A 20,164-nucleotide genomic window follows, 5' to 3' on the forward strand; every position below is an offset into this window, starting at 1 on the left:
ATGAGACGGGAGCGAACGATCGGCGCAAAACGTCCTCGGCAGGTGGCTTGACGGTTGAGACTGGTTGGCAGTCGCTTAAGAGACACCACGCGAACGGACGGAAGCCGATGTGAGTGGCTGATGGCCTCATCCGGTGTGCCGGGATGCGACGCAAGAATTTCCCGTTCAGCTACGGTTTCCCTGCACGACCACCAGCGTTTCGACCGTTCCGTTCCCCGCCGCTGATGGTCGTGTCGAGACGGTACTGTGGATGCGGTCCTTCTTGGGTTGCATTGGCAATGGGCGGTGGGGAACAAGGGAACAGGGGGGCCGTTCCACCGTTACATTGGGCGGCGGGCAGGCACGCACACTCTGCACACTGACCAAGTTACATCGCATCATGTGGCGGCGACGACGCGTCGACATTGGACGGTCTAGGAAGGCCGAAGCCGGTGTGGCTGGAGAGTTTGCTTGCGAGTTTCCGGACCTTTACCTGCAGAGTTTTTTGCTTTTCTGCTCCTGAGTTTTCCGGTGAGTGCTTCGGTTAGAGAGGCTGAAGCTGAGATGCGGGCATGGTCCTGTCAAGAGACTTCAATCTTGTTGAGTTGTCGTCTTGGGCAGACAACACTAACGCTAGGGCCAGGAGCAAAAGCGCACCGAAAGCAAGGCACAGAGGGAAGCACCCGCAGTAGCCTCAAGCACCGTCGATTTCGCAACGTGTGGCTAGTCGCTCTTCAGCCCCCTCCGTTAATGCCTCCCGATGGCACTAGCCCCGGGCAGGATTGGACAATAATATTGTGCTGGTGGTGGGTGGACTCGACCCCACAGTCGTATTGGAGATTCGCCCCATTCATAAGATCAACGGCACCAAAAGAGCGTGAAACGCAGAGTGGCTAGGCGGTAGAGAGATTGGCGCTACGAACGGTTTACTGGCAACCGTCTCCGCCAATTCCGCCCTTTCGCGTGCTTGACGGCGGTTGTCAACACACATGGTTTGGCTTGCCTTCTCCGCACGAGCTTGTGTAACTAGCGGGTGGCTGAGAGCACAGATGGTGTGCTGAAACCAACTACACACGCTGACATGGCCTGCAAAGAGGAGGGCCAGCATCAACTCGGGGTAACGAATTGGGCATGCAGGTGGTCAATCACGGCTGCTCACGGTGTGATAATGCGCATGTGACAGTAATTTGATCAAATACCATTCGTTGAAAGTGTTTAGAATGCTTTGGCTAACGTCGAATAGGATACCCATAAAAACTTCCCGAAATAGCGTCCATATCTCATCATGATGGTGGTGATGCACAATTCTTTCATAATACACGCGGCAGATGGATACCGATATCCCATCCGTCCACCAACTCCCCCCTGTCTGCGGACCAACCGTTTTCTCTCTCGGTTGGGCAGACAGGGTCAACAAAAGAAAACCCACACTTTCCAGCAAACTGTGTCGAAAATTCGCCCACTGTATTCCCGCGACTCCGTTTAAAAACCGATAAGATGTTGATTGCCGTTTTAAGATTTGTCCCTGGAGAAAACGCCTCTCAGTTCCTGATTAAAAGACGAGGAAAAGCCCATTAGCCCATTATGAACTTGGCCTAACTAGCCCGTCCTTGTTTCTCGGTAAGAAAATAGGACGGAACGGGATAGTCTGACGAGATAGAGGGGGCCGCAACTAAGGAATGAGGAAAAAGGTCAGTACTTACAAGAGGGCAAGCTCAAGGTCACCGTGAATGCGCGCCTTCAGCGTGATTTCGATATCAAGGTTGAGATCGAGACGCAACCTCAGGGTGTCGCTCTTGTCACCACCGCCGCCACCTTGTTGCAGAGCACCGCCGGCGACATTGCCTAGTGTGTTCTGGACACCACCGGTGACGCCCTGGACAGCCTCGGTAGGGTTACCTCCTCCAAGGCCGCCGAGAGGGCCGCCCTGTTGACGGCGCTGCATTTGCCTGTTGCCCTGGCGGCGCTGGCGGCGCTGAGGCTGCTCCTGCTGCTGGGTGTCCTCGGAGGTCTCCTCGTCGGAGGCGTACTTGGTGTTGTTCTTCTCACGGGGGGAAGACATGTTGACGGTCTAGACGGCTTGTTGATGGAAGTTCGAAAATGGACTAATGGACTCTCTCCTTCCCGTCGGTGTGGGATGGGAAACTGAGGAATTAAGGGCTCTGGATTGTATGCGAAGGTTTGTGAGTGCTTCTTCAAAGTCCTTCTCGGTCGATGAGTCGCGGATGAGGGTGCAACATATAACTGATTCCGGACAGTATCCGGAAGCAGTCAAAACAGGATGTAAAGCTTACACCCTCTTCGGCCGATGAGATCATGTTGGACCCTGGGAGACCCAGGATTTCCACGGTAGATGTTTTCACCCCTTCGCCTTTTTGCGTCACACCACTCGAGTCTCGAGGTGTTCTGGACCGAAATGACGTTGAAGGAGGGCCAAGCGGCATGCGGAGGGGGGGCGGAATCAATGGGGCTGCTGGGGCGGTTGGACCTGTCTCATGCTCTCGATGAGCGGTCCCGATCTGCTCTGGCGCCGAGTCCATTCTACTCTCCACCACACAGTCAGTCACTCATCCCAGAAACCTTTGATGGGAAGAGGGTGTCGAGCATCCCTGTCGCTTTTCTCGGATTTGCATCGCAAAGCCTTACTGCAGGCTACAGCCCAATCATGCTCACACCACGGGCTCGAGGGTCATCACATTGCCAATGCAGGCATGACGCACCATTACTCTATTCTCTGCCATCAAACAAGCTTCTCGTAAGTCAGTTTTGCGCCTGCTTCGGTGCCTCGCAAGCTAGGCTTGACAGGCATTGTGGTTTTTCGCACTGACGGAGTACGGGTTCACGGGTTACAGATACCAACTATGCCAAATCCATGCAAGCTGTGCAGAAACCTCGAAGGAGCCGTGCTGTGCATCGTTGGTGGTCTATTCGCACATGCTGCCAGAAGGCTCCTCCAGGTTTCTGGTTTCTCCCCGCGCCTTCTTTCAACCCACACCCCTCCCCATTCCTGGCTTCTGCGGTGCTCACCACCATCCGGAAAAAGAGGCCTAGCTATTATTCAATCTCGAACATATGCGCTCTCAATGCCTAGCGCCATCTGTCGCCGCAGGACAATCTCTATACACTCATCCGGCTCGTACCCTTGCCGCAGCCTCCCGTCCGGATCCCAATACACCGCCCATCTGCCGTCGTCCTCGAGGGCAGCCACAAACCCCATCCCACTGCCTCTCAGCATCAGATGCCTCTCATCTTCAGTCCAGCCCCAGGGTCCTATGACGTGGCCGATTGTGTCTTTACGACCCCCGTGCCGGACGGCTCGGGTATCTGCGTCGACATAGATCCAGTTCAGCATCGGCGGATCATCCGAGATGGTTGATACCAGCCCGCGGTAGTTCTCTTCGGAGGGGTAATTGAAGTAGTACCCTGAAAACTTGTGTCCCGGTGCTGGAGCCATGCTGTGGTTTATCCAGAGCTGGGGTAAAGAAAGACTGCATGTTAGTTTGCTGTTGTGGATGGGATGTGCGATTGTGGATGTGTGCAACTAGTGTGTAAGTCGAGCAAAGGCTGGTGTGTGGGTGGGTGGGTGTGGCCAGATACGCCGCCCCTCCCCCGTTCCCAACGGTGGGAAAAGAGACAAAAAAGCAAGTTGCAAGTGCACCTTGCAGATGATTGACGAGATGACACGCAAGAGGGTTGCAAAAAGCGAGGACAAACTTGCCTTGTTGTCGACGAGGACGCAGGGCGCTTCTTCCCGCTTGCCGTCGATGGTCATGGTCGCCGTGAGGCTGAACTTGGCCTGCTCTTTGGCGGCGGCATTCTGCTTCTTCTGCGCGCTGACGGCCTGCCCGGTGCCGATGACTGTGGGGATGGCGGCGATGGTGAGTAAGCCGATGACCATGTTTCGAAATCTTTTCCTCTGCGCAGAGAGGAGGGCCTGGAGGAGACAAGAGAGGCGAGAAGAGAAGAAGGGGGATTGGTTCCGCGTGGGAGAAGTGGACTGTCCAGACTGTCTGTCCAGGCACCTTGGGACTGACTCTCCCTCTCTCTCGGGACTCGGACGTGTCAAAACCGTGTGAACCGCGGGGAGGCGAGGCAAGGGGGGGCCTTCGACCGGGATTTGGAACTGATCGACTATCGACTTGTGGAAAGACAAGTTTTTTCTGATTTACGCTCGCTGCCGAGCTTCCTCAACAAGACGGCAGATTTGCGCGCGGACGACGAAAAGAGCTGTTCGAGATTTGAAGAAACAGGTTTTAGCGAATATCCCATGGGAAAAAAAGAAGCGCGGGGCGGCCTGCGACAGGCAGAAATTCCGCGTGGCTTCTACGGAGGGGTTCGTGTGTGGTCATCATATGCCTCCCAAGCATGCATATACCAGTATCTCTGTTTTTTTCTTGTCGTCCGTCTGGTGTTTCGATTCGCCGGGACTGCTCTCCTGGGATCGAGATGCCCGTTTCGGGAACACCCCCCTCCCCCCCTTCTCCATCCATGTCTGGGGTCAGCCCACACCCACCCACCACCTCAGAATCGGTACCGGCCAGCACGCCAGGAGGATACCCACGCATGCGCAACGGTCTCCACCGAGATGAGTGTCCAGACCGTTCTGTTTTGCGCGTATCACTGGGTCACCGTCTGATTTACTTGTCACATTTTGTCACTGCGCGTGCGAGTGGATGAGGTTGGCGGTTTAATTGCACACCCTGTCCTACGTCATTTTCTCGGTTCGACTCCTTCGAGCTTCAACCTCTCTCCTTTGGTGCCTTTTTCGATGCTGTTGGTTCGGCTACTGCCAGTGGACTTACACACCTCTCGGCGTGTTCTCCCAACTCCTCGAACAAGGATGTGCTCTGCTGGGCCCCAGTATCAGCTCTTCCCGCCCGGAAGTAAGGCCGCAGACTCCCCCATTCGCATTGATGATTCGTCGCTCGGCGAGAATCAGAGGAAGGCAGAGAGCTTCATGCTCATCGACGTCACCTCTTTGATCCCTTTTCTCTTGCTCACCTTGTCAACACCTCAGGACCCTGTCGATCGAGGGCGTTCGGATAGGAGAGGAATCCTGTTCTCGAGAATCACACACGTTCCCCCCCTCCGCCAAATATGGTATCAAGTGATATCACACCGACGGGGTTTGTGTTGGCCTCTTGCTGGTTCACGGTCCCCACGATTCCTGTCTCTCTGTGCCTGTCTGTCTCCCTTATGCCTTGCCGGCGTGTAAGTCCACCACGTTTAGGAATTAGCCCATTCCCCCTTCCCTTACCTGCATAAGCCGGGTCCCCGTTCAGCTTGCCGACCCCGGTTTCCCACACCTATTACATCACTGGGTATCACTCCCCCTAGGGGTGTGAGGTAATTGTCGCTGAAAACAAGATATCCTTCAACTCATCGTGCGCGGATCTGATTTAAGTGTTCGTGTGCCTTCGTGTAGTTTTCCCGTTAGTAGCTTTTACTACTTTTGGTTCCCAAGGTTTACGACTTTTGATCAAACACGTCTTGCACCTCACCTCACCTCCCACCACCCAACTTATCACGAGAAAGATACCCCTCGTCCCCCACTTCGGAAACGATACCATTGAGTGAGCAGGTGTCGTTTGCGAAATAATTTAGCTTGTTGTAAGGGGAAGTCATATTTATGGACGACACAATGGCCAAGAACAAGAACAAGGTATGCCTCTGCCGTTTACTGGTGTCGCAAGATTCACATGTTGATGAGACGTGGGCAGAAGGGCCAAGCCGCCCAACAATCGCCTGGCGGAGAGGGCTCCAAGCCCGAGGAGACGAAGCCCGAGGGCACCACGCCCGTCGGCGAGTTCGGCAACCCCGCGGAGAACGCGGGCGACAACAACAACGAGAAGAAGGCCGAGGAGAACGCGCCCGGCAGCACCGAGGAGTCCAAGCCTGAGGAGCCTCAATCACAGGGGCAAAAGTCGCCATTCGACCAGCCGCCCTCATCAACAGAAGACGACAAGAAGCCTGAGGAGAGCAAGCCCGAGGAAAAGAAGCCTGACGAGAAGGCCTCCACGGAAGAGAAGAAGTCCGAGGAGCAGAAGCCCGGCAGCAAGCCCGACCAGAAGGCGCAGCAGGCGCAGGTCGACGACGAGCCCGAGGAAGAGTCTAACGTCGACAACGACAAGAAGCCCGAGGCCAAGGGCAAGGAGCAGGAGCCCGCCAAGGTGCGTTCGCGTGAATCAGGGTATACTGAGCGTGAAGCTGACGCCGAGGAGCCCACGGAGCTGCAGGATGATGAGGAGGGCGAGTACTATGACGATGAGGAGGGTGAGGATGGTGAGGTCTACGATGACGACTACTACTCTGGCGATGACCAGGATGAAGACTACGACGACGAAGACGACTACGAGGAGGAGGAGGGTGAGGGGTCCGACCAGGCGGACAACTACACCACCACAAAACAACAACCGCGGCGCGGATACTCGCAGAACAACGACCCGTACGGTCGCAACAACCAGATGATGCAGCGCAACGGCGGTCGCCAACAGGGCGGCGAGGACATGTACCGCCAGCAGCAGATGCAGCAACAGCAGCAGCAGCAGATGCAACAGCAACAACAACAAATGCAAGGCGGCGGCGATGCTGGCGGCAAGAACCCGCTGAAGTTGAGGCTCGATCTCAACCTCGATATCGAGATCACGTTGAAGGCAAAGATCCACGGTGATCTTACTCTGGCTCTGCTGTAAGTTTTTCGAATATTCCCTTGTTTTCTTTTCGCGATACCCCCTGCGCATCTTTGGAAAGTCTGTTTCCTTTGCTCCTTTTGCTTTTCGGATTGTTTGGTCCGTGTCGAATACGATGCTTTTCCGGACGTTTCGACGCTGGAGGGCGCGAACGCGACTCGGATTTTCTGCCTGTGCTGCCCAGTGCGCTTCGTCCTTCCCGCAGAACTCTGTCATGCACATGCGATCTCCGGGACCTGGGCGGGGCGCAATATCGGCGGTTGAAATCGAGTCAGGAACTGTGCAGCAAGAAAAAAGCTTTCGAGCATTCTGAAGGCTCGTTCCCTGCTTCCGTCTTCTCCACAGCGACAACTCAGTTACGGAGTTATGGAGCCCACCACGTGAACGGTGAAGAAATAGCTGGCAGACCCCGGCCCGCGAGAGTTCGCGACCGTGTTTGCATGGCGCCTCATTTCGGACCCGAGCCAGCGTTCGGGAACCGTGTTTCGGGCTGTTGAAATTCTGCTCGATTCGACGTCAGAGTGACGACATGCCTCTTTTTCTTTTCTTGCTTCGGGCATTTTCCTTGCTTCGTTTTCGTGCGGAATAGAGACTCGAGAGAATTGCTCAGATTGCTAACTGCACAGCGACATGGATTAGTGACATGATGTGAAAACGGGTTTCTGACCTGCGGGCTGTTATCGCCGAATTTTCGTCAGACTTTCTCTTTCTCAGCAGGACATTGTTCGGCATTATGAATATTCCCCCAACGGCATAACGGCGATAAAAAAATCCACAGCGTGCAATGCGCATTAGTGACGAGTTTCTTTTGTTGTATCACGGCTTCATTGAAGACCTTTTTCTGGCAGTTCGGCAAGACGGTGTTTGATACGGATGGGTATGGAGAATTGTGGCCGTTCCCACAGCGATCGGACTTGTCAGATTTAGCGGCGGATCAGATCTTGCCCAGTGTAATTTTAGGCGCCCACACAAATGATCAATCCTCTGAATGAATTGAAGTGGCTTGGCAGTGACAACCAGATCTCCAGAATTTGGGCCGTTCGTAAAAACGGTGCAACGACGCAAACTACAGCTCAACTTTGTGGATTTGACGGTATGCATTGCTGGAAACACCTGCAATCATTGCTGGAATGCTCTGATTCTTCTTTAATGCGGTCGGATCCTCTTTGGGAATGTTCCCCGACCGTTTGGTTTGTTGTACAACGGTCAGCGTAGCGAAGACAAGTTCGGGAGCTGTATCCGGCGAGCTGCATTTTGGCGAGTTCGTATGATACTTAACGAGACTTCGCCAAGGTACGTTGCCGCGCATCGGCTTTCCGCAGAGGTGAAGGTGTGGCTGGTGCGGCATCAGTTCTCGTGGACTTCTGCCCAAGAGCATCGTCATTGTCAGGTATCCGCGGCTGCCCATCCATCCCAGTGCGTGATCCGCGAGAATCGGCCGAGTGCAGCATCACAATGCAGTCAGAGTGAAGTGCCAATGCGGTCGAGGTCCAATGATGAAACATTTCAGCCTCATCGGGTGCCCACCACACGGCAGCGGTTGCAGGGGATAAAACCTGTTTTTTGGTGTTCCCTCGTGATGTTGACAGCGGGCGATCGCAGGCCACCCCAGGGGAAGAAAAACAGCCACGGTATCCGTAGGAGCGGGAAAAAGGCAACGGACGACCCACCGCCCGATTCTAGACAGCTCTGCTCCATTTTTTTGAGTCGTGTTCCGTACCGCTTTTCGCCGCCGCCGCGTCGTACCCGCGATCGATCATATTTGGGGGTGATATCGCGGCCAAGCAAACGCTGGACAAAGCGTCTCCCCCAGTGAAAACGATGGAAGTCGGGTGGATGCAGTTTAGGCTCTCACTCTGTTCGGACGACGTCTGGCGGACAAGAGCACCGTGCCAGAACAATGGGATTGTGCGACGGTTGGACGTTTATCTGGCCTTGTGTGTGCGAGTGTGCCGTGCTCCGTCTCACAGGAATTGCGAGCGACGACCATGACCGCTAGCGAGACCGTAGGCGAGCCGAATCGAGATCATTGCAGGAGCTATGACCAAACGGTTGGCTCAAAGGGCAATGAGCGGCGGGAAGAGATTGCAATGGAGGCGTCTGAAGGACAGGGGGCCGCGTGGACAGGGGCCCCGAGACGTCTGTTCGGAGCAAAAGCGCCGCCGCGGGCAGGCAAGACGGTCGGGATTGTTCTTTGGGATTGTCGCTGCCCGGGGGCCAGACGGAAGAGCCAGGGGTTGCTGGTCCATGCGACGTCAAGAGCGGGGAACGCGGCGGGGAACCGTGTGGCGCCGACGCTAGGGAAGCAGCCACATTCGGTGAAACGGTGGGTGATCTGCAGCCAAAACGGTGGAGTGGCTCCGTTATCGACGTGTATCCGTGTTTCGCCCACAAATAATGACAGGATTATGCCGTTTATTTTTGTGATGGTGGGCTGCTGCTGGCCTGCTGCTTGTCGAGCGTTCCGCACCAGCACCACCGGCAGGCAACGAAGAGGAGTGGAGTTGGCAGCTGTCTGTCAGTCTGTCGTCAATGTTTGCAACTGGTGGAAGGCCGTCGAGTGTCGCAGGAATGCGGAACGTTTGTCGGCGATGGCCTCGTTGTCGTCGGGACAAGCTCAAAGGAACACCTAGGTGTCTGGGGTGCTGCGTCGTACTCGCACGGGAATCCAGACTTTGGAAAAGCATGTCGGTAGGGCTAGCGCTTTCGCGGAGATGGGATTTGTGACACCTGCTAGCATAAACTTTGCACCACGGCAATACAACGTCGGATCGAGGGCGTGGTCGAGATCGGGGGCGGTTGTGTTAGATGCGTGCAACAGGGAGCAATGGAACCTGCGGCACGTGCAGGGAAGGAGAAATGCCATCCCGTCCCGCGGGAATGCATTACCTAATCACTAGGTCGGTGGCGGATAATCCTAAAGCCCGCATCCCATTATCGATAAGACCCAGTATGATAAGATAACACAGAGCCGTGGCGTCTGTGGCGGAAGCAGAAGCGGGGTTGTGGCTGGCCTTATCTCCCGTGCTCAAGTGGGGGAACTACGCATGAAGCATGAAGCATGACGGAGCTCTAGACCAAGCAACCCTACAGGCAAACAACCCCGTCAAACTCAGATTGGACGATTTATGGCGTGTTAACCGCAGCCAAACAAACAACCACGCGTCTGGCGACATTGTCAACAACATCAGACAACACAGCACCCAAACAAAACCTTCGTCTTTGCCTCAACTTCGAGAACCAAGCAAACATCATCGACATCACCGCAGTCGCTTTCAACATCCACAATGCCCGATCTCAACACCGTCCCCGCTTCACCACATCCCGCCAATACCTCCCGGCGCTCTTCATCGAACCAGATATCTCAGCAGATGCCGCCTCCTCCTGTGCCCGCATCGTCAGAGTCGCCTTCCCTCAACATCCTTCCTTCGAACCAGAACACGGTCAACAACCCGAATACCTCGAACCCTTCTCTCCCATCGCCGACGATGGCCCCGGCAGCGACATCTCCGCCGGTCGCGCCTGAACCCAGCGTATCTGGGCCGGGCCCCATCCGTCATCCGCGTCCCATGACCGCCTCCGATCTTCATATGCAGCTCGAGAAGGAGCAAGAGGCAGTGGTACGTCGGGCTACATCCCCCATCACCGCTTCCACCTAACAGATCATGAGGTAAACCGCTTAACCCGCGAACTCCAACTCCTCCGCACCGCACAGAATGCCTCTGTCGTCTCCAACGCATCCTCAACATCTGCATCCAACACTACCGAAGCACCCGCCGACACCCACCTCCTCTCCGGTGCTGCCTTCTCCACCCCCGCGGTACCATCTAACAGCTCCCGCCGGCACCATCGCACCACCTCAAACGCTAGTACGCGCAGCCAGACCGCGATCGCCGGCTCGGCCTCCGTGTCCACGACCTCCATCCCGATCCCACGCCCCTCGAACCCCGTGCGCCAGGATAGCATTGCCTCGCGACACAGCTTGTCTTCCTCGCCAGCCCACTCGCAGCAGCATCTGGATCCCCACGCCAGCGGCATGACGTACTTCCAACAGCAGCGTTTGCCTCACCAGGCAACTGGGAGCACTTCCATAGCTGCCACCCCTGGGAGCGAGTCACAGCTGTCACCGGGTATGATGCCGGCTACTTCGAGATATGAGGAGACTGCACTCCACCGACAGGAGTTGGAGGTTGCCAAGAAGGAGAATGAGGGATTGAAGCAGCGTATTCGCGAGTTGGAGAAGTTGGTCAGGGAGAAGAGCGCCAGCGTCAGCCGAGAGAGGAGTGAGAGTGTCAGCAGTCTGACCACGGGAGGAGCTGGCGTGGGCTTGCCGGCCCCCAGCGGCGCGGCCGTGGTCGCTCGTCGCGAGCGTCCTGGTGGTGAGAGGGAGAGGTCTCTGACAACCATGAGTGTTGCAAGCAGCGTTGCTGTTGGCGTCCCTGAGGAAGAGGTGCAGGTTGGAGAGAGTGCAGCGAGCTCTGGGCTGAACCCCTGAGTGCGCTTTCGGCAGTAGATTCTCTGATACCCTGAATCATTGCTAGCGATGGATTATAAAGAACATGGATTACGGCCTGATGAACGAAAAGGGATGGCGTTTGGGGAACTGAGAAGTGGCAAGCTTTGCCCTTAGCAACTAGGTTTACGAATTTTCAAGTAATGAGAACACTCCATCATGATACATAATCACCCCAAATGACTTGATTCTACTGCTTGATTCTAATTTCGGGATGACACCATGTAGTGATGCCATTTCTACCATGGTGTGGTAGATTGAGGTTTCGTCGGCCATGTCAGTAAACCTCTAATGTCTAGGAGATTGCGCCGAATCAATCACACAAACAATCACCTCATTTACTTGAGAGCTTTGAGCTTTGCCTTTGATCGTTTATGTATTGTGTCTTGTCAAAAGAAATAGCTACATCCTGCGGTGATTCGTTCCTGTGGTGCAATTTTCCAAGTTTTCATCCCGCGTTCTTATTTCACCAAATTAGAAGGTCTTGCAAACTCAAAGACCCGAGTTACCGCTGTTGGCCCATCATCTGCCGGGGAATGTTCTGACCAGACATGCCTTGGGGATTGATAGAACCAGTCTGCATCCCAGAACCCATGCTTTGGTTTCCCACACCTTGGGTTCCCATAGCCTGGTTGCCCATGCCTTGATTGCCCATGCCTTGATTGCCCATGACTGAATTACCAACACCTTGGCCTCCAATGGTGTAGTTGTTCATACCAGAGTTGCCCACGCCTGTGTTGTTCAAACCTCCACTGGCCATTCCCGCACCTGCAGTGACTTGGTTGCCCGTAGCCCCGAAGCCTGACTGCAAGGGATTTCCGAAGCCGGTCTGGGCTTGGAAGTTATTGTTCCCGAGGCCCTGGACCCCCATCGTCATCCCTCCCTGGCCACCGCCGCCCATGACATTGGAGTTTTGCAGATTACCCCATCCGCCAAGTCCTTGTTGCTGCTGTTGAAACTGCGGGTACTGCTGCTGCGGTGCAAATCCTAGACCGCCCCAAGGAATCTGGGACGATCGATCGAACTGATCTGCTCGATGCTGGTTTCTGAGACTTAAATTCTCATCCGTGCGACCATGCTTGACCGTGTAGAGGTAGGCGTTGAACTCGTTTGAGACAAATGCTACCTTCTCAAAGTGCTCGCGCTTTACATCGATGGGACCAGCGATGTTCTTGTCTTGCTGGTGCCACTCAGCCAGTGCAACCGCCGTTTGGAACGCATTCCGGATCTGACGTCCATTCCACACGGGCTTCCAGTCCGCGCGTGACTGTTGCATCATCCAAAGCTCCTTAGCAAGCGCCAGGATGTCGAGGCGGTTGAATTTCACGTGTTGTGATTCGTCGTCGGGGGCAGCCTCTTTTGAAAGTTTCTCGGTCCGCCGCATCTGTACTTCCCAGATCTTCTCGGTCTGGTCCTGGGTCAGGGGAGGGTAGTACAGCGCGAGGGACATGCGGGACTTGAAAGCTTCGTCGAACGAGCCAACCTTGTTCGTGGTCAGAAACAGAATTCCTTCGTAGTACTCCATGACTCGAAGAAACACTGGCATCGTTAGTGATTTTGGACAACTGTTGCTTGTGCTCTTTGCAACTCACCAGACACAAGTGCGTTGCGCGCAATGTTGTCCTGGCTCCGCTCAGCCAAAAACACATCGGCTTCATCAAGGAGAAGAACACAGTCCCAAGCTTGAGCTAACTGAAAAGAAGACTGAAGATTAGACTCAACCTCTGCAGGCGTCATGCCAAGGTCACCTAATCTTCATTAGATCGTCTGTACCTTTTACGATGTTACTTTAGGTAATGATGCAGAGCTTACCACAAGTGATGGGCAACAACGGCTTGTTGTAATATTGGGCAACGGTTTCTATGATGATGTGTTACTCTTGAATCTCTCATGGAGGCAAATGTGCTGCATTCAAGGTAGGACCAAAGCTCACCTGCCGTTGACGTCTTACCCACCCCAGGAACGCCATGCAACAGAACGATAAGTCCTTTCCCCTTGTCTTGGATGAGATCGAACTGGCGCCTTTCTGACTTTTTCTTACGGAAGTGCGTAGCCATCATAGACTGGATGATCGACCGATGGTTGTAGTCAATCTGGAGATTGTCCCATGCGGATGGTTCAGACTCCATGGTAGTCAAAGAGCTCTCCTCAAGATCAGTGTCTCCCCGTCCAAGTGGTAAACAAGCTATGTTTTTCCGTTAGTCACCATCATCACTAACATGTGAAAAAGATGGTCTGAAAAAATTGATGTAGAAAGTCTTACCCCATTTCCGAGTTCGTAAAACGTATGCGAAAACTCGGCCAGGCAATAACAACATCTCGTCTCCGGCTGGTGGAATGCGACTGTCCCACTCAAGAGTTTGTGATTGATCTGTGTAGTTGAGAACCTTCTCCGCCATTCGCAAATCCCATACGCGATCATCATCTATGGCTGGACCAGGACTCCCTGCGTCCCTGTACGGCACAGAAAGCTCTCGATGCGTTCTGCATGGTTTCCAGTTAGGCATCGCTTGAAAACAACGCCCGAAGTCAACTACAACCGGACTTTCAATGCTCTCAGAAACGACGGCGACGGAACCTCCTGTCCCTTCCCCCGGTCTCTGAAGTAAGCCCCCTTCAGGTTCGTGAGTGATGCTGCGCCCTCTGTAGTAGCAGTATCGGAATTGAGTGAAGAAAATGAATGCAGATGCTCTTTGGTAAATGTGCTCAGTTCTCACCAAGCCTTCCTTCTCGGCCACGCGGAGAGGTAGTATGGGAAGACTCTTGATGCTCGTTGGATCCTTGAATGCTTCAATGTCAAATTTTTTGACCACCCGAACGAAGTGAGTTCCGTTGAAGTCCACGTAGTAGCAGTCGAGTGTAAAAGGAATGACTCTAGTGCCGCCGAATACACCGCCCAGTCTTAAGTAATCGAGGTGGGCGTCAGGGGTGTTTCGTTGCAGCGGTGACCAAGCCCCTCCAGTTCCCTGAATGACACGCCACAGCTTCTGGGGTACACTGGGGTCTTTGACATAAACCATGTTTCCAGGAGTGTAGAGATGCCATAGCTCATTGAAGTGTACAGGCATGTCGTCGACTTCTCGTAGAGCCTTGCGAAGAGGAGAGATGAACTTGTCTATGAAATTGACAAGAGCACTGAAGTCTCTGTATGCCTCTTCCAATTCTTCTTTGCTGTGTCGTTCCCAGTTGTCGCCGTTGAACAGCTGGTGATCTTCCAAATCTGACCGCCCTGCAAAGGTTGGCGGAGGAAACTCTGCATCCACGTCGAGTTCGTCTATGTCGGTGTACATCTTTGTCTCAGTGCTATCTTGTACGGTACGACCAAGATCTTCTTCATTGCTTGAGCCTTGATTTAAGCTTGGATCCTCGATTCTGGAGTCTTTCTCGCCTTCCTTGCTGCTCAAATCTGGACCTTCCTTTGCCTTCTTGGCTTCCGAGCAGAGATTTCCCAGCGTTGAAAGATGTTCTCGGATTGCTTCTTCGACATGTACAAGCAGTTTGTAGGGTCGATAAAGCGACATGTAGACATTTCTACCGTCGGCTATAAGCTTCCCATCCGTTACATGCCCAAGAAAACGTCTGATTGCCAACGAATGGATGCGAACACGCGACGGAAGGTGCTCAACACCCAATGGGCGCGTGGACTGTGATGCCTTGACAGAGGAGGGTGTGTAGTTGCGCTGGAAAATTGTTGGAATTTCTTCATTCAAGTATGCAATAGCAAATGCTGCAAGTTGACCTGAGATCGGGGCCGCAGCCGGTGGCATTCCCACTGGTTGCGGTGGTGGCGGGAGCCAGTTACCCCAGCTGAGGGCCTTCAACCCCACGGAGCATTTCGTTCTTCCTGCATCCTCACTGAAATCCGATGGCGCATTGTAGGGGGCATCTTCGAAGATATCTGATATCCATCTCATCATGTTCAAATGGTCGTTCAATGTCTTGACGTTGGTCTGATCCCGTGTCATAATTGGTCGGCCAGGATTCATACGAGGTAGAAACCAGTCCCGCGATCGCCAGTTCCGACCGATCTGGCGCAGCCTCCGTCTCATATGACGATTCGCAGCCATAGAGCCGCTTCGAGTGCTGTTACTGTTTTCAACATCACTATTTTCACCATCACCGATCTCAGCATCACTGGCGTCGCTGCCACTGGGGATGTTGCTGTCATTCTGAGAAGCATCTTCTTCGACTTTCTGCATGTGTGTTGTGTCATTTTCCGCTACGAAGTCCGTCATCTTGCCGGATTTCTCCTGCATGAACTGTTAGCTTACATGCAATATCCGTTTAAGCCTTTCCACAGAATTTACTGGTGAAGCTGAAGGGGTCGTATTTCCGCTTGCCGAATCCGCGAGAACTTGACTTTCGAATATGGAGCTTGACTCCGCTGTAGAATGGAGCGTCGAATCTGATGGCAATGAGACAACCCGGAACCCTGGATCAGGGGTGTCGTCACAACTAGAGGCCATTTTCCTTACGAACGGGTGACGTGATGGTATTCTGCAGCAACCATGAGCTCTATCAATTTTGCTGCAACAAGGAAATTTGGGACTTCTGGCCGATATATAGATGAGGCCTACAGGGGTTTTCAATACTTTGCGTCCATGACTCCATGCTTGATTTATCATGTCGGCGTGGCAGTCTTACATGCAGAGCCCAGCCTGATCGACCACACCACCATGAGTGACTACTCTCCAGCGCAGGCCGCATTGTTACGGCCTAAAACTTTGCGGTCTGATCCACGGTTTCCAAAATTAGGTCGTGATGACTGCAGACTGACCAGTCAGATTAGCGGGACGCCGCATCCGACGTCTGGCTAATCTCCTTGTGCGCCAACAAGCGCCCGACTAATGCCTCTCAACTGCAAGTTCCCCTCACCAGTGTAATCTGAAATGATGATGTAACCCACCATGTTCACAGCCTTGCCTGTTAAGAAGCTGACAACGTTCAAGTTCAAGTTCCTCGAGCTCCGAGAAGTCATGCGGCCGTCCGGCTCAAACTCATCCTTCCCAAAAACGCGGTCGACTATCAAACATGGGGGACTGTGTGAATACATTCATGGAGACCAGGGCTCCCCAAATTGACCCAAGTTGGCGGGCTTCAGTAGGTAACAAGTTTATCGAAAAACAGAGGCAACGGCAGGCTTCCAAGAAGTAAGCAACTGACTTTGGACTTGAAAAGATTTGGAACTAATAATTGGCACTCGCATTAGAGCCCGCGAACGGACGACTTCTTTCAAGAGTCTGATGAGCGATTTTGTTGATAGAACTCAGCGCGTCGACCTCAAATGGTTTGATGTCGATCGCGAATTCCGATGGGAGGATGTGAAGGAGATGGCCGCCGCTGCTATCGATAGAGACGTTGAAAAGACGAAATGGAGCAAGAACCCACTTCGAGCGGCAGCAAGGTCATTCCAGAAAAACGCATCAAACTTGGAAATGCTGCTGGCCTTCCTCCCAAACGGGGATTTCACGGGCGTTCTATGTGGGGCATTGACATTCGTATTTTGCGTAAGTGCTGTCGGACTCGAACGAATTGAGAACTTCGTTTTTGACACATGTGGCAGGCCGCAAAACGATTATTCGAAGTTCGGCAGAGAATCTTCGCCTGCCTCGAAAGTCTTCCTCAGATTGTCGGACAACTAGACGCTTATCTTGAAATCTACGCCGAAGACGATTCGATCTGGGATGCCGCAGAAGATCTTTATCTAGGCATTCTCGAAGGGGTTGCGGGGATGCTCCAGTGGATTGACAAGTCTGCTTTTGGTACGTTTTGGCGCGTTTCGCGAAGTTCACAAAGTCCGTCTGACACAAACGCTGCTACTAGAACGTGCCTACAAAGTTTTACTGTTCCCAATGACACTCGGCAGTGATGTAGAGGAGAAGGCAATCAAGCAGAACATTGAGGACAGGGTAGCTCGGTTCCGTGAAGTCGCCGAAGTCGGCTTGCACAGAAATGTTGCTAGTTTACGCGCGGATCTTGTCCATTCGAACAAGTCTGTCGAGACACTGAGAAAGATGTTGGCTGATCTCATGTCCTATTCCCAGTGGGCTCATGGTATGGAAAAACCTTTACTGAAACATTTCCCTAGTAGACTGTTAACGTATAAATCTAGAGAATCCTCGAGTCGCTGCAGCCAGTAGAACGTCGTTCGTCACACTGGAACAGCTCCGCAGCATTATCAATGTCGACGCACAACTATCAAAGCGAGACGAAGGAATCGCGATAATGGACGCCCAAAATGTTTGCCAGCCGAAGCTCATTAATCACGCGCTGAGTGTCCTCTACAACGAAAAGTTTCTCATGTGGCTGCAGTCTAACATGTCCCATATTCTCTTCATCAATGGCAGGATGAAGCTTAACGCTGCACAAGAAGCATCCTCTCCTCTCACGATTCTTTCTTGCGTCATTTCTCAAACTGTTGCTACACATACCCAACGCAGTATTCCGATGCTGTATCTCTGTGGGCAGCATAATTCGCCGGATGATGCTGAAGGTGGTCCTAATGGGATATTGCGCTGCCTGAATTCTCAACTTGCACACGCCATTGTGCAGGAAGATGTTGATCTGTCAAGCGTCGACATGGAGTTCGTAGAGGGTATTAAGGCACAGAGGCCTCCAGTGCTTTGTTCTCTATTTCGCCTACTACTACCATCTGCCATGAGGAAGGTGGTATTCGTTATCATAGATGGGGTCTCCTGGATGGAAGAAGGACCACACGCGCAGGATTTTGGCGGGCTGGTCATCTTTCTCCGAAACCTAGTGAACGAGCTAAATCAACGCCAGCCTGGGTACGCCGTCAAGGTTTTGCTGACGAACCCGTCGACGAGTGTCCACGCACACCACTTGCTTCCGGAGAGCTGCATACTGGAAATGGAAGATGTGGAGGACTACATGGACATTCCAATGGAAGCAGAGAGATTTCTATGGTAAAGCCGGCTGTGTGCAAGAGTATTCAAGATAAATACAGGAGACTGACAGGTTTTGATCTGGTGAAATATTTACAAACGTGCGCAGCGGCGTGCTCTACATGGTTCATAATGTACCACACTCCTATTGACCTCCGCAATTGATTTATTCAACCGAAACCAATAAACATTATCTGATTAGATTGTTTGAGAGATTTTGAGGCGCATTTAAATCATTAGTTGCGGAATTATTATTTCCGTATGTTCCAGAACTCTTTGATGTCACCTTCAACACAAGGGTTACCGCTGCAGGGAGCACGTGCTAGTAGGGTAGTATTACCTTGAATCCTCGAGCTCGTGTTCAACAGACATATCTAGGCAATGTGCCTCACGGCATGTTCCCGCACCGTATGAAGCCCCTGCGTTGTCAAAGAATGTCCAATAACTAATAGTCAGGTGGTTGTGGCGAGTCCGAATGGCGGGCAGGATAGTACGGAAATCAAATCCCGCGAGGACTGGTGGCACAAAAGACGCCACAAATAATAAAAGAATTGACATTTGCGTCCACTTTCTGCCCCTTTATTCGTAAAAATACGAGACCTGTGTCAGACTCCAGAACGCCAGATTGAAATGTATATGCTCGAAGGAAAATTGGAAGTTATCAATGGCACAGAATCAAAGCCAGAACAAGAACGCTGAACTGAGTTTAGTCACAACTTTCTCCTTCCACACCCGACGTTATATGTCTTACTGGACCATCACCAGAGGAATCTTCCAACAACATAAAGCAATCAATGTCACCGTATTCTGGTAAGGGTGTACACCTCGCAGGGGGGTCTACAGACTTCCTAGGGGGCTGTGGCCGTGTAAGCACCACATACTTATACAAAAAAATGCAAGTTATACAGTGAAATTCAAAAAAGCTCTCTAAGTGCCCTAAAGTTTATACGAGGGGAAAATGGATTGATGATTGCGCATATGCTCAGCATATGCGCGCCCTTAGGGCCCCTAAGGTAGGGCCCCTAAGGCAGGGCCCCTAAGGCAGGGCCCCTAAGGCAGGGCCCTTAAGGTAGGGCCCCTAAGGCAGGGCCCCTAAGGCAGGGCCCCTAAGGCAGGGCCCCTAAGGCAGGGCCCCTAAGGTAGGGCCCTTAAGGCAGGGCCCCTAAGGCAGGGCCCCTAAGGTAGGGCTCCTAAGGCAGGGCCCTTAAGGTAGGGCCCCTAAGGTAGGGCCTTTAAGGTAGGGCTCTTAAGGTAGGGCCCTTAAGGTAGGGCCTCTAAGGTAGGGCCCCTAAGGTAGGGCCCCTAAGGCAGGGCCCCTAAGGCAGGGCCCCTAAGGTAGGGCCTTTAAGGTAAGGCTTATGCTGAGTATATACTAGGTATAACCTCTAAAGCTTAGAGGGTAAGGCCCCTAAAGCCCCTAAAGCTTAGGGGGTATATACTAAGTATATACCTTAGAAAGCTTATATATAGAGGGCTACGTTAAGGCTAGAGTATATACTTAGTATATACTAAACCTTATACTATATAAGCCTTTTATATATGCATAATAGAGGGCTGAAGTTCCCCTACACCCCCCTTAGAAGTCTGTAGACCCCTAGGCGAGTAGCACTCTGTTCTGCTGTTCTAGTAAGTCTTAATTGCTATAGGGAATATCAGCGTCCAGACTAAGTCTAAGAAACCATGCTGACGATGCACTTTTGTTTTGTGGGTGTATACCTCGCAGGGGGGTCTACAGACTTCTTAGGGGGCTGTAGCCGTGCAAGCGCCACATACTTATACAAAAAAATGCAAGTTACATAGTGAAATTCAAAAAAGCTCTCTAAATACCCTAAAGTTTATATAAGGGGAAAATAGATTGATGATTGCGTATATGCTCAGTATATGCGCGCCCTTAGGGCTCCTAAAGCAGGGCCCCTAAGGCAGGGCCCCTAAGGTAAGGCCCCTAAGGCAGGGCCCCTAAGGTAGGGCCTCTAAGGCAGGGCCCCTAAGGCAGGGCCCCTAAGGTAAGGCCTTTAAGGTAGGGCTTATGCTAAGCATATGCGCGCCCTTAGGGCCCCTAAGGTAGGGCCCTTAAGGTA

General features: G+C 52.9%; 6 protein-coding genes across 6 annotated transcripts; 3 read left to right on the forward strand and 3 right to left on the reverse strand.

The window, feature by feature from the left end:
* Window positions 1–1,678: 1,678 nt before the first annotated feature.
* Window positions 1,679–2,041, reverse strand: CGCS363_v014575 (uncharacterized protein; the record flags this gene model as incomplete). The annotated part of the gene is made up of 1 exon (XM_036646424.1): window positions 1,679–2,041. The coding sequence occupies one exon, from the start codon at window positions 2,039–2,041 to the stop codon at window positions 1,679–1,681; it is 363 nt and encodes a 120-aa protein (XP_036488208.1).
* A 996-nt stretch (window positions 2,042–3,037) lies between these two features.
* CGCS363_v014576 (uncharacterized protein) lies at window positions 3,038–3,877 on the reverse strand (the record flags this gene model as incomplete). The annotated part of the gene is made up of 2 exons (XM_036646425.1): window positions 3,038–3,451; window positions 3,638–3,877. 2 exons carry the CDS (start codon window positions 3,875–3,877, stop codon window positions 3,038–3,040), a joined length of 654 nt encoding a protein of 217 aa, XP_036488858.1.
* A 1,743-nt stretch (window positions 3,878–5,620) lies between these two features.
* Window positions 5,621–6,671, forward strand: CGCS363_v014577 (uncharacterized protein; the record flags this gene model as incomplete). The annotated part of the gene is made up of 2 exons (XM_036646426.1): window positions 5,621–5,641; window positions 5,700–6,671. The coding sequence occupies 2 exons, from the start codon at window positions 5,621–5,623 to the stop codon at window positions 6,669–6,671; spliced, it is 993 nt and encodes a 330-aa protein (XP_036488857.1).
* A 3,284-nt stretch (window positions 6,672–9,955) lies between these two features.
* On the forward strand, window positions 9,956–11,163 carry CGCS363_v014578 (uncharacterized protein; the record flags this gene model as incomplete). The annotated part of the gene is made up of 2 exons (XM_036646427.1): window positions 9,956–10,288; window positions 10,339–11,163. The coding sequence occupies 2 exons, from the start codon at window positions 9,956–9,958 to the stop codon at window positions 11,161–11,163; spliced, it is 1,158 nt and encodes a 385-aa protein (XP_036488860.1).
* A 523-nt stretch (window positions 11,164–11,686) lies between these two features.
* CGCS363_v014579 (uncharacterized protein) lies at window positions 11,687–15,647 on the reverse strand (the record flags this gene model as incomplete). The annotated part of the gene is made up of 6 exons (XM_036646428.1): window positions 11,687–12,720; window positions 12,774–12,929; window positions 12,994–13,041; window positions 13,133–13,366; window positions 13,445–15,431; window positions 15,489–15,647. 6 exons carry the CDS (start codon window positions 15,645–15,647, stop codon window positions 11,687–11,689), a joined length of 3,618 nt encoding a protein of 1,205 aa, XP_036488859.1.
* Window positions 15,648–16,088: 441 nt separating this feature from the next.
* On the forward strand, window positions 16,089–18,111 carry CGCS363_v014580 (uncharacterized protein; the record flags this gene model as incomplete). Its single annotated transcript, XM_036646429.1, has 6 exons — window positions 16,089–16,224; window positions 16,286–16,331; window positions 16,391–16,688; window positions 16,745–16,943; window positions 17,005–17,235; window positions 17,294–18,111. The coding sequence occupies 6 exons, from the start codon at window positions 16,089–16,091 to the stop codon at window positions 18,109–18,111; spliced, it is 1,728 nt and encodes a 575-aa protein (XP_036488467.1).
* Between the last annotated feature and the right edge of the window lie 2,053 nt (window positions 18,112–20,164).

Source organism: Colletotrichum siamense (assembly GCF_013390195.1).
Source record: "Colletotrichum siamense strain Cg363 chromosome Unknown KSG_Cg363_contig10, whole genome shotgun sequence".
In the NCBI taxonomy this organism is placed as follows: Eukaryota; Fungi; Ascomycota; class Sordariomycetes; order Glomerellales; family Glomerellaceae; genus Colletotrichum; species Colletotrichum siamense.